This window comes from Pipistrellus kuhlii, unplaced genomic scaffold, assembly GCF_014108245.1.
Source record: "Pipistrellus kuhlii isolate mPipKuh1 unplaced genomic scaffold, mPipKuh1.p scaffold_m20_p_2, whole genome shotgun sequence".
Classification (NCBI taxonomy): domain Eukaryota; kingdom Metazoa; phylum Chordata; class Mammalia; order Chiroptera; family Vespertilionidae; genus Pipistrellus; species Pipistrellus kuhlii.
The window spans coordinates 63,226,253-63,240,435 of NW_023425515.1; the positions used below are offsets into that span (position 1 = coordinate 63,226,253).

General features: G+C 34.0%; 1 protein-coding gene across 2 annotated transcripts in view; it reads right to left on the reverse strand.

The window, feature by feature from the left end:
* Positions 1-3,441: 3,441 nt before the first annotated feature.
* Positions 3,442-14,183, reverse strand: part of LOC118724261 (T-cell receptor-associated transmembrane adapter 1) — a 32,850-nt gene continuing 22,108 nt past the window's right edge. For both annotated transcript variants that reach the window (XM_036447310.2, XM_036447308.2), the window contains 4 exons: positions 12,698-12,734; positions 9,658-9,719; positions 7,521-7,609; positions 3,442-3,747 (listed from right to left, as the gene is read on the reverse strand). In XM_036447310.2, coding sequence (XP_036303203.1) covers positions 3,490-3,747; positions 7,521-7,609; positions 9,658-9,719; positions 12,698-12,734 — 446 coding nt within the window. In that variant the 3' untranslated portion in view covers positions 3,442-3,489. The remainder of the gene's footprint in view (positions 3,748-7,520; positions 7,610-9,657; positions 9,720-12,697; positions 12,735-14,183) is intronic.

Sequence of the window (14,183 nt, forward strand, 5' to 3'; positions counted from 1 at the left end):
CTAATGAATAGGGATTAATTCATAACAAACAAACAAACAAACAAACAAAAAACATCCAACCATAATGCTTCTAAATATTTAGGCTGCTAGTAATAGGATTTCCAAATACATGAAACAAAAACTGATAAAATGGCATGGAAAAATAGATAAATGTCTATTTGGACAATTATAGACAGGCATTTCAACATTTCTCTCTTAAAATTTTCCTTCTTAATAAATAGAATAAATAGAAAAAAGTCAATGGAAATATAGAAGATTTGAAAAGCTCTACCAACCAAATTGACCTAATTGAAATGTATAGAATATTCTACCCAACAACAATACTGTATGCATTTTTTTTGAGTGCACACGATTACTCAACTAGAAAAACTATATTCTAGATAATAAAGGAATGTTCAATAGACTTAAAAGGATTTAAGTCACTTTTTTTTTCCCACAGTGGAATTAGAAATCAATAAAGAAAGAGATCCAAAAGAATCCTCAAATATTTGAGAACTAATTAGCACACTTCTAAACAGCCCATATGTTAAAGAAGAAATCAAAAGGGAAACTAAAAATATAGAAGTGAATAAAAAGGAAAACACAATATATCTGGCATGGGATGCAGCTAAAAGAAAACAATATTGTAAAAAGGGAAATTTATGAAACTAAATGACTATTTTAGAGAAGAATAAGTGTCTCATACTAATTACTTCAGCTTCTACCTTAGGAAGTTAAATTTTTTTTTTTTTAAAAAAGCTAAATAAATGAAGAACAATAAGCAGAAGAAAAAAAATACAACATTAATTAGAGGAAAAAATCAATGAAACAAAATATAAAAACAATAGAAAAATCATGTGAACAGTAACTGGTTCTTTGAGGAAATCACTATAATTGATAAAACAGGATAGATCAGAAAAAAATAAAAGCAAATTGCTAGTATCAAAGAGAGTTGAAATCACTACAGATTTTCAAAGGATAATATGGAAATATTCTAAACAACTTTATGCCAATAAACTTTACAACATGGATGAGAGGGACACATTCTTTGAAAGATATAAACTACTAAAGCTCATTCTACAGGAAATAGATAACTTGAATAGCCTTATATCAATAACAGAATTTGCATTTGTAGTTAAAAGCCTTTGCAATTATCAGTCATCATATTTATATAGTCAAAGGGCAAATTCAAAAGCTAAAAACTAAATTCAAATTCAAAGTGTAAAAACGAAAAGCAAAAATTGAAATATGTTTAGGGCTAGGTAAATAATGTAAGTGAATGATGTAAAATAATCATAGGAAAAAATAACTGTCAAAAATACTATCACACTTTATTTTCATGGAACTATACTGTGTGTGTGTGTGTGTGTGTGTGTGTGTGTGTTGATTAGAAGACAAGTCAATTAAACAAAATATAAAAACAATAGAAAATCATGTGATCAATAACCAGTTCTTTGAGGAAATCACTGTAAATAATAAAAATGGATAAATTGGGAAAATAAAAGCTTTGTTATCATATTCATATGTATAAACATATGATAGCAAAGCTTTTATGTTAATTTGAAAGTAAAATTTAAAGTAAATATTAATTATGTAATTTTATTGCTTGTGGTATTTTGGTTCTTCTCTGGAAGAGACACCTGATTTATTTTCTTCCACCCTTAGGTATTACTATGTGTTGGATTTCCTATGACATTGTGGACAGTTTGAAATATTTTACTTTAAATTATTTAACTTTATACAGATTCATAATGGAAAATAGTTCTTGACAAAAGTAGATACTTCCAAATATGGATAGAATTCTTATACAACATACTCATCCTTCCTCTCTTTTTACATGGCCGACTCCTTCTCCTTCCTCAGTTCTCTGAAGTGTTTTTCAGTACTAGTAGTTACATATTTTTGTTGTTGTTAACCTGATAGTCATCTTTTCTACTGGCCTGTAAGCTCCCTGGGAACAGGGTCTCTGTTCTGTTCCCTCATCACTGTATACCAGGATCTAACTTCATGCCTAATCTACAGTGGGAGCCCAATAAAGAACAGAAGACAGAATGAATAACATGCACTGAGCTCTGGTCGGTGGGCAGGACTGGCAGCTGCCCGTACAATCTTTTTGATCAGTAAAATGATAACAGAAAAAAAATTTTAAATAATTTTTTATAGTTAGAACCATTTATTAGAATTGAAATTGAACACATACTTTGACCAAACTGTGGCCCTTTCAGTAATATATTCTATAGAGACTCATGATATGTATACCTTTTAAAGCAGCAACTCTTTTCCTACTATGTAATAAGTCAGATAAGTACCTAAACACATGTGGAGATGCTTTCTCATCACATTGGTACTTGTAAAAGCAAAATAGAAGTTGGAAGTGAGCTAAATGTATTTCAAGATTATTTAAATAAATTCTGATGTAATAATCAATTACCTACTATATAAGAATTAAAATTATAAGACAGGTGTGGCAAAAGTAGGTTTATAGTTGTTTATATAAAAATACTATAATTAATGTATAACAATACAAGAAAAAATTCTGTGCTTTGCATACTCAAAACTGTAGTTAAAATCACAGCGAAAATAAATCCACAATGTATTGTTAAATAAAAAGGTTTAAATAAATTACATACAGTAATCACTCCTCTTTTTTATTTAAAAAAACAAAACACCACAATTGATATATGTACCTGAGCATGAGCAAGAAAAATATTTAGAAGAATATTTAGGAAGTTGCTCATAATGATTATTTCTGGCTAAGGTTATTTTTTAATTCTTTTTGCTACTTATTTATTATTACAGAAGCATGCATTAATTCTATAACAATTTTTAAAACTAACAAATATATTTCTATTTGGAACAAAACACTTTTTACGAAGAGTACCCTACCTCTCTTAGGAATGTATTTAAATGCCTCCCAAGCTTTTCAATCAGAATTTTCTTCCACCTTATGACCCAGCGATTTTACTTCTGGGAATATATACAGATGATATAGTATAGAATTGTACACCTGAAACCTATATAATTTTATTAATCAGTGTTACCCAATATATTCAATAAAATAAAAAGAAATTTCTTCCAATTATGAGGTGTTTCACCTTGGTTAGAAAAGAGAATTGTTTTTAAAAATAGACTTTTATTCTTTTCCCAATGTGTTCCAGAACATATTAATACTTTAAATATTTTTTTTGTTTTATTCACTTAGTATTGAGCATTGTTGGTGAAGTTGTGACTTTGCCATCAAGCTCAATTTGTAAACCTGATTTTATTTTACATTTGACTATTAGATATTTGTTAAGTGAATTAAAATAACTAATTCAAAAACTAATTTTCATGACATCCCATTCCGTGTGCAGGAACATGAGTTCTGGATAAAAAGGTAAACCGCCATCTCACCAACAAATGATCAGATCATCACCCAGCCACATTTCGCTGTGTCAATGATGGATCTTGTGGGGGTTTTTGTTGTTGTTTTTCACAGTCTTCTTCAATAAGAGCTGAATCATTATCCAGCTAAGTCACAGGTTCTTTATTAGCACGAATCAATCCAAACAGTCTAACGGGATCATCGTGAATGTTTTCCTCAATTGCCGGGCTCGCGGGTGGGAGGCTGTACACCAGGGTAGTCTCAGGAAGGCTGGTGTTCACTCCATGTAACAGCTCATCTTCATTCTTGTCTGATACAGAAATATTTTGTTTCCTGGGCTTTCTGGGCTTCCCCTCACAATTGTGACTCAGTGAGGCGTAAAACATCTGTGATTCATCAATTGCCTAAAAAGAGACATGTTAATTTTTTCATTGTTAGCCCATTCTTTCACTTTGATGACATCTGGGAATTTCTAAGTTCTCTGAAAAGCAAGAAACTGCCAGTTAGCTTATATGCTATATTCAAATTACCTTCCAAAGGCACAACTTTCACATTTTTACTGTCATGTCTCCAAATGTTAGCCTATCCTAAGGTTTGAATTTCATTTCCTGACATGCAAGGTTTTCCATGCTTGATGCTACTCCACCTTTTAAATATTGGTTCCTATTACTCCCCTGCATCAACTCTATTTCAGGCAAACTGGATAATTCTTCATTTTCCTTTGGGAAATCCCTCCCCCTCCCCTGGTCTGGATTACAGGGATGTACCCCAAGCTCAGCAGGGGACTAAGCATGTGACCTAGGCTGGAACCAATCCATCTCCCTGGCAATAGAAATTGGTCTGAGAATAGAAGGCATGTGGTTTCAGCAGAGCCAATTATGCAGCACGTTTGGGATTGATGTACAGATGCAGGAATAAAAAACGTGCTGTTTCCTGGAGTTGGGAGGAAGAAAACCTGGGTCTTCCAGAGGCTAGCCCAACCTCAAGGGAAGAGTCTGTGGTAATGGAAGAGCATGAAGTCAGTAACAGAAGGAAAGAGGGAGGGAGGGAGAGAGGAGAAGCGAAGAGAGCCCTCATATTCAGTCATCTCAGAAACAATTACTCCCTTACAGCTCCCTGTCATGTGAGCCAGAGATTTTCCTCTTATGCTAAAGTGGTTTGGATTGGGTTTCTGTACTTATAACTTACAGCATTCCCAACAATATAAGTCTGGTCAACAATTGGTCAACCTTATCAAGTGCTGCAGAGCTCAAAAACCATGATCCCAAGAAAGAACCATGAACTGTACATGGTACAATTACTTGTGACTTCCAGCATGTTATTTCAGTTGAGTGCATGGGTAGAAAATATCCAGCCAGAGGTAAAAGAATGCTTATCTCTGGAAAAAAATGGAAACAGTAGAGAAAAGAAGAATAAATTTAGGAGTTAAATAAGCTGAAGTCAAGTTTTGTTCTTAAATATTGGGGTGATTTGTGTATTTTGGTAAATAGTAATAATAGTAATAATTAGTGTTTTAAAAGCGGAAAATGGAGACAAATTATTTAAGGTGCAAGATATGGAAATAAATAGGAGAAATGGTCAAGATCATAAGTAGTAGTGTTGGCTTTGGAAAGAAGAGAGGGTGCTTCTGATATAGGAGGGAAAGGAGAGATTCATGGGAGATTTTGACATGAAGATAAGAGAGGAGCAAGCACACACTGTGTCTTTCATATTGTTTAGGATATGAGAATTCTTGTGGTCTCATTATATTATTAGGTTTCCTGATAAACTCTTCCCAGTTCATAGAAGATTGAAATGCTGAAATTACAAGTTCTGAATTGTATATATGATTTTCAAAGGGGAAGGAATTTAAAGAAATTACTTCTAGTTAGTGAAACTAAATTTATGAGAATGATATAATAGAATAAAGACAAATCTACTTAAAGTGTTGTTAATTATCCTATATAATAAAAGACTTATATACAAATTGTCCGTTTGACTGGGAGTTCAATCAGGGGGTGGGGTCAGCTGGCCAGCCACCCATGGCCCCTCCCTCCAGTCAGCCATGTCTGTCCCTGATCATCCCCCTCACCCTAACGGGGGCAGGGCCAGCTCCCCAACTGCCTGCAGCCCCTCCCCAGCTGGCCCTGCCCCTGAATGGTCCTCCCTCCCAGATCTGGGACGAGGCTGGCAAGCCAACCTCCAGCGTCCCCTCCCCCTGGCCAGGCAGGCCTGATCAGGGCCGATCTGGACCCTACCTATGCATGAATTCATGTACCAGGCCTCTGGTATAATTTATAAAAGAGCAAACTTTAAAAAAAAATATATTTTTTATTGATTTTGTACAGAGAGGAAGGGAGAGAGATAGAGAGAGTCATCGATCAGCTGCCTCTTGCACACCCCCCACCGGGGATATGCCTGCAACCAAGGTACATGCCCTTGACCGGAATCGAACCCGGGACCTTTCAGTCCCCAAGCCAATGCTCTATCTATTGAGCCAAAGCGGTTTTGGCTAAAAGAGAAAACTTTTAAGGACATTTTAAGGTTTTGCACAATTTCCACTTTAGGTAAAAGTACATGTAACTCAAATAAAACTGGCCTATTCAAGTCATATGTATTAAATAGCTACTTCTATTCCAGATTCTCAGATTTTTTACTAGTAGCTAAGGTGCTGTGAATTTCTACATTTCAGATGGTGTAGTTATATGATAATCTTTTTTTTTTTTCAGGTTTCTTTTTTGCTTATTATGAATTTAGCAGGTCATATTATTACATGCAGTTTTTCATTCCTTCTATGTGAAAATACATTTTACGATTAATTGAACATCTGATGACAGATTTGCCCAATCAGAGGGCGACTTTACCTTTCCTTAGACTTCACCACATTTTGCTCTCTTATTAAAAATTTCAAGAACTTTGGCTGTGGAGGGAATTCATATAAAGAAAAACAGAAAAATTCTGCCTTATTGGGAAGTTTCCAAGATGTGATCCATCTTAGGGAGGAGAATATTTTCTGTTAGATGGGACTAAATTTAAATTCTGTTTTCCCACCTAGTACCTGATTACTCTAGGACAGTGGTCTGCAAACTGTGGCTTGTGAGCCATATGCGGCTCTTTGGCCCCTTGAGTGTGGCTCTTCGTCAAAATACCACAGCCTGGCGAGTCTATTTTGAAAAAGTGACAGTTATAAGAAGTTTAAGTTTAAAAAATGTGGTTCTCAAAAGAAATTTCAATCGTTGTACTGTTGATATTGGGCTCTAGGGCAAGTCTTTCATCCTTTTCAAGTTGTCAAACTGGAATAATAATCTACTTCCTTCAAAGAATTTAAGAGGATAATACATAGAAAGCACATAATGCCAGACCTGACATATCACAACTGCATAGGAAATACTGTCCTATAGCTGTTTTTTAGACAGTAGCAAGAGTGTACATCATTGAAGAAACAAAATCTGGGAGGAGAAGAAATAAGAGTTATTTTAAGTGAAATTTATACCTCAGCAGCATATAGGCTAAGAACTGTGAATGACCTTTGATGAAGTAAGTGCTCTGTCTGAAGATGTTGAGCTGATTGTGGTAGGAAAAATAGAAACTCTCCAATTCTCCTTAAGTTTTTGCGTAAGCTACTCCCTGCCTATTTCTAATTAAGCTCTGTGTAAATACATCTCTTGCCATAAGACCAAAGCCATAAGACTTGTATTAAATTTAATATAAGGCAAATATAAAATAGAAGCATGATGTTTTATATCCAGCTCATTTACCTTTTAACTAAAGACATCTATCTCCCTTCTTCCCTCTTTCCTTCCCTTCTTTCCTTCTTTCTTTCCTCCTCTTCCCATAAATTTCCAATATCTAGGTCTTATGTATCTTATGCATGTGTCAACTCTTATATTATCTCTGTGATACATATAATTCTTTTAGTTGACTATTTGGGAAGAGAATCCACTTTTCCATTCAAATCTATTGCCTTTGTAATTAATTGTTCACAGTTTTGAATCTTTGAATTTGAGTCTGAATAGCATTTACTTGTCTTTCAGTTTCCCTTTAGAATTCAGGTACAAAAACTTAACACATTTACTCTAAATGTTCTAACAACTACCTCAATTGTGCATCAGAATGCACTCTTTCTCTGCTCTTGAAACCTGCAGCTGTGCTGTGATCTCGACTAGACTTGACCCTTGATACAGAAAACAAAACTCACCAGTGCAGGTGGGGTAGCTTCTTGCAGTTCGTTCACAAATCTCTCTGGTCGGGCTTTCATTTGTTCATAGCAGTTTTCATCCATTTGTTCTTGGGAGTTGAAAGATTTATGATTGACAATGGAAAAGCAAAATATATTGGCACAAATAAAGAGACATGACCCAAGCAACATTTAGCTGTAAATATGAAACTTCAAAGAACCATTTAACTTATCTTTGTCATGAAAACGCAGAGATAAGAAAGCACAATCTGCTCTCTGCAGGTTAGGAAAGAAGTCTTTTGCCCAATAGCATTAACAATTAGACAAAGGGAGGTCTCTTGGAATAAGGACTAGATCATAGCTATTTAAAAAATATCATTGTAGGCCATGGCAGTTTCAAACTACCATTTAGATGTTGTAGAGATCCCATGAGTTAAGTTTTTGCCTGTTTTACACTATTTAAGTGTAATTGCAAATGATGTATGGTGGAATAACGTATAGTGCACCTACATTGATGATTACAATCAGGTAATTATTTCTGTGAGTAAAATATTTTACTTAGCGGCATTCTGAACCTTGCGTCATTTTTTAAAAAAGGATTTAGAGTATGGTTTTTATTCCATAAATGAATGACAGGACAGTTCAGCTGGGCTATTTTGAAGTTGGGCTGTCTAATGCTGACTGTAAGGACTTGGGAGTTTCTGTGCAGCATCCACCAGCTAGCAGACCTGCACTCATTTCAGCCTGTGGGGACAGGCTTAGTGAATCATTAATGCCTTTCTTAGTCCAGATACGCCTATTTAAAAAGGACAGGAAAGAGAATTAGTGACAGGTAGGGTGGCTAGTGACTTGGCAGAAAAGTGGCCGCTCCAATTTGACCCCATAGAAAAATAAAGATATATTTACTATAGTACAAAGTACCTCCCAATTACCGCTTTCTGAAAGCAACACAAAAGAAAGGGTCCATAGAGTGATTTTTCTCAAAGCGTAGTTCATGGAAAACATGCATTAGGATCACCTGGGAGGTTTGTTAAATAGCAGATTCCTGGACCGCCTACATCAGAACCTGTGGGAAGGACCCCTGTGCTCACTTAGACATGGAAATTGTAGATATGGTAGCTTCAAGCAACTAGAATACATAAACAACAAAGTCCTCAAATCTTATAGGGTAGCACCATGAGTCCACAAGGTGAAACAGGAGGGCAAACTCATTTTACTAGTTCATTGCCGAAAAACACTTCCTGTTACCTCAGATGCAGAGATTAGAGGGCACTTTGCTATAGAAGAAAGACAACAATGATATACATGCTTGAATCCTATAAAACCCTCACATTCCTAACTTTAGGAGAATTCCACACTGTTTTGATATGCAGAGATCCAGATCCATTTAGTCCATTCCTGGACATCTCTGTGTTGAGATTCAGAGACCTGCAGGAATGAAGCCCAATTCTCCGGTCCAGCATTAAGTCAAGTGCCTGCAGGGCAAGCACAGGCTTGAGCACTAGCATCACCCTTTTGGCTCCTCCCATCAGGCTCTGGGATCAGATCACAGTGTTCTGTTTTGAGGAACTTGATGTGTTCTGTTTTGGGTGGTTGGGATGTTTCAGGTAATAAGGGGTGATGGGAATTGATGAGGACCTGTTACATCAGAACAAAAATATATAACCCACTCCATGAAGATTTAGCTCTTCTCTTTCCCCACTTGCCATCAAAACAGCCCCAGGGTCTCTACTTACAAAGAACAAGTTTCCACAAGGGAAAACAGAAAATGTATTTATTATTCCAGATATTTCACTGCTTTTGAATACAGTGCATAAAACACTGTTTCCCTGGTTGGGCCACTTTCTGTTCTAGAAATAGCATTTCACAGAAGTCTTTGTGTGTCAACATTCACGGAAATAGAGTCTTCCTGTATTCTCATTACTGCTGGAGTGAAATGGAGAGCATATAGAAAACAGGATACTAATTTATACCCAGTGCTGCAATGCAATTGATAATGTGTGGCTTTGGGAATACATAACAAATAACATACTAACCATGTTTGAATTTATGTTATCATAGGGTATTTAAATCTGATTGTAACAAAAATAAGCCAACTCAAATTATTTGTGGAATTAAGTGAAGAGGGGGTGTTAATTTCTGGAAAAATAGAACTTACCTGGGACCACATTATCTAAGTTACCATAAATTGGTGTGTCTTCAATATAACACTCATCCTCCCTATAAGGAGAAAAATATTTATTTTATTAGAATCCACTTTAGACAAAATTCTTAACTAATTTCTTAGTTAAATTTGATATTAGGTAAACTATTGTTTTGTTCAGACTTGGCCAACCAATGTAGATACATTTATGTGCGAGTGAGTGAATACAAGTGTGCAAGCATGCCTGCCTCTGTGTGTGTGTGTGTGTGTGTGTGTGTGTGTGTGTGTGTGTGTGTATAAATTTGAAAAGTCATTTTTGGACCTTCTTTCAGGGAATAATGATTGAAAGTATTTATTTAGCACTTACTGTTTGTCAGATGCTACTTGAAGTGTATTTTAGATACTCATTTATTGAATCCTTATACAATCGTACAAAATAGGCATTATAGCATCCCTCTATTAAAGGTAAGGAATGTAAGGCACAGGCAGTCATATATTTGCTGAAGTTCATAAGAATATTCTCATTCATTATAAATGAGAATAAGTGGCAGAGCTGAGATTAGAACCTAACTTACCTGTTTTCTTAACTATACAGTGTATTACCTGGTTGCTTGCTCAGACTTTCACTCTGAAAAATCCCTTAAAATTGTGTTTATTAAGTAAATATTCATTGACAGGAATGTGTAAGAAATAAAAGGCCAAAGAAATATTGGAAGATGCAATAAAATGATTGATTGCCTATTACAACCAGATGCTGTTCTATGTGTTACATACATTGTATCAAAGACCCAGGGAAATTCTGCCAAAATACTATTATCATTCCCCATTTTAGAGAAGCCTGAGATTCAGAAATATTAATGTATTTTCCCTAACTTTATATGCAATGTCAGCAATAACTAGCAATTATGAAAGCTTTTCTTTATGCCAGTGCTCACTGAACCCTCAGATGCATTTTATTTTGATCCCCACTGTGCATATAAGGAATTTGTAGCTCATAGAGGTAAATTGTCCAAAGATATACAGATAGTAGCTGGCAGTGCTGGCATTGTAATGCAAGGCTGGTCCTAAAGCCCTGAATCCTATTTTCTCTTGGTGTTTGATTAAGTTTCCTTATAGTCTCATCTGAGTAATCCTGTTAGGAATACAGCAGACATCCGCCATTGTCACCAGACAGTAAAGATGGCCCTGGTGACCACCTTTCACAATAGAAGTCTGGGAACAAAGACCTGCCAGGCAGTGAGAGTGACATTTCATAAAATAGTAGCAACTGCTTTAACTTTGAGATCACATATCACAGAGAGTTGGAGGGAATTGTATCAAAAGAAAAAAAACAAAACACTCTTATCTCAAGGCTTAACACCTATATTACTCACCATGCTTCTGAAAGAAGATAGAATATATGTAAATAGCAAGTAGATGTCCTTAAAAAATTACAGATTAAATGATACCTGGATAAAAGATTTGAAAAGTCCAGAGGCTAGCATGCATTTTGATTCTCTTATAAAAGGAACTCTTTCATAACCTTTCTTTCCATCAGTAATTCAATGCAACTTAATACTGGGATACGGAGGAGACACTGTTCATGGTTTTTCCCTGACTATGCAGAGACTTTAATAGCAAAAGGTAAAGAATTTTTAATAAGACAATCCATTTATTTTTGTAGCTCACACAAATAGCAGATACAATCTGCAAATGATAAATCATATCCAAAAATATGAATATCATTTCATTTATTATGAATAAAAATAAGATGTGATTTATAATGCAGTGCCCTGAGTCTATAGGCAAGTCTCAGATGATTAATCATTTCAAATGAAAAATTATTCAGAAGCAGTTGCCTAACAAATTTATATATATATATATATATATATATATATATATATGTGTGTGTGTGTATTTTAGTTATCAATTTCAAATAGCTTCAGTCTTTTGCAAATATCTAATAAACTTTAAGCACAAATGTGTGGCAGTGTTTTATGTGGAAGATGAATTATTATTAAAAACAAATTAATAAGTTTATATCCCAGAGGCCAGTGTACCTCTGAGTTTTGGGTCAGATCAGATTATCCATTGCTCAGAAGATGTCTGAAATAGTCCTCTAAAAAATAGACACATTAAATGGCATTCAAAAATTTAAAATCTTATTTTTTACTAGGGCCCAAATTTTCTATTTTTGCATATACCTATTTCTCTAGTTTACATTTTAAAGTTGTTATTTATATTTTATTATTATTTTATTGTTAAGTCCTTTGTAGAAAAATATCTAAATTATCTATGTAAATTAAATAATTAAGTTCAATTTATAAAATATCATTACTTATGCATGGGTGGCCTTGAACATATATTCTGAGTTACAATTTTCTTATTTATAAGTCAAGAATATTAAACTATTTAATCCCTATTGTTCTTTTCAGTTCCAAAATCTATGATAAAAATATAGGGTTCCAATATCAAAGTAAAAATGAAAGATATTTCTACAATACAATATAAAGCCATTTTAAGGGGCTGGAAAGTTGTCAGATTGAGGAAAACGCAAGCTTAGGGGTTTATCAGAAGTTGGTTTTATAACTGTTAACTTAATTTGCTTAATAGATATTTCTTTGAATAGACAAATATATGTTTGGGTTCCATGACTATATAAATGTTGTTTAAAGTCATAGGTAATTTTTGGCTCCCAAAATATGTAATCAGAAATAGGCAAGTTGAGAAGTATATACACAAATGTGTGAATTAACATGCCAACCACTTTTTATAGATAAAATGTGCTTGTATAATCAAATTTTGACTAAATGAAGATATACTACAATAGATTGATTATTAAATCCTTGAAAGATTCTGCATCTTTTCATCTTTGTATGTCTATTGTCTATCAAAGTTCTTAATAATAATGCTATAGCCTTTAATTTTCAGATGGGAATAAAAATAATTAAAAGTCACTTTTAATTGTATTTTAATCCAAATACAATTTCCCTGAACCAAACCTATAAGCAATATTGCATTTGTTACTTTCCCTGGTTCATTGGGAATCACAATGCATAACTCATTTTCTACTTACCCGGAGATGTAGTAATCAGAATCTCTGTATATTTTGCCTGAAAGATATTCAAAGCAGACAAATTAAATAAATGTTTGGACATACATTTGTTAAATCTTCTAGAAAGGGTTATTAGGGGAGGTTAGCCTCAATGTCAGTTAATATCTTTAGTTAAGCCACTTGGCCACCACTGTTTGAAATAAAGATAAACATGGTCTCTGATTTGGGTAAATCGTAGTCCATATTCTCTCTTGGTTTGGAATAGAAACATAGTGCAGCAGAGAAAAGGAATTAATAAAAATTAGAGCAAAATTGAATGAAGTAGAGAACAAAATGACTATATAAAAATTAATGCAATAGAGTTGGTTCTTTGAAAGATTAATAAAATTGACAAACTTTGTCTATACTCACTAAGGAAAAAAGAGAAAATTCTCATATAAACAAAATTCAAAGTGAAAAAGGAGAAGTTACCAAAGGAATTACAGATATACAAAGGGTCATACTAGAATACTATGAAAGACTATATAGCACTAAATTCAACAACCTAGAAAAGAGGGTAAGTTCCTAGAATTATATAACTTTCCTTATCTAAATCATGAAGAAATGAAAAAATCTAAGAAGACTGAACAACAGTGAGGAAATTGAAAAAACCTCCGAAAAATTAAAAGTCTGGGACCAGATGGCTTCAATAGTGAATTCTACCGAATATTCAAAGAAGATTTAATACCTATCCTCCTAAAACTCTTCCAAAAAATTGCTAAAGGGGAAAATACTTCCTAAAGCATTTTATGAGGCTAACATAACCCTGATACAAAAACATGGCAAAGATAATACTATATATATAAAAAAAAACTACCCAGCAATATCTCTGATGAATTCAGATGCAAAACTCCTAAACAAAATACTAGCAAATAGAATACAAAAGTATGTAAAAAAAATATCTATATATATATATATATATATATATATATATATATATATATATATATATATATCACGATTAAGTGGGGTTCATTTCAGAGGCACAAGGATAATTCAACATACAATTCAGTCAATGTAATACACCATGTTAACAAAGGAAAGAATTAAAATCACATAATCATATTAATAGATGCAGAAAATGCATTTGATAAGGTACAACATCCATTTATATTAAAACACTCAATAAAATGGGTATAGAAGGAGAGTATCATTACATAATTAAGATCATCTCTGAGAAACACTCAGCTAAAATCATATGCAATGGTGCCCAGCCAATGTTGCTCAGTAGTTGAGTTTTGTCCCATGAACCAGGAGGTCACAGTTTGATTCCCAGTCAGAGCATATGCCTGGATTGCAGGCTAGATCTCCAGTGGGGGCATGCAGGAGGTGGCCAATTGATGATTCTCTCTCATCAGTAATGCTTCTATCTCTCTCCCTCTCCCTTTCTCTCTCTGAAATCAATAAAAAATATTTTTAAAAAGAAGGAAAAAATAAAATCATACTCAATTGTAAAGAATTGAAAGTT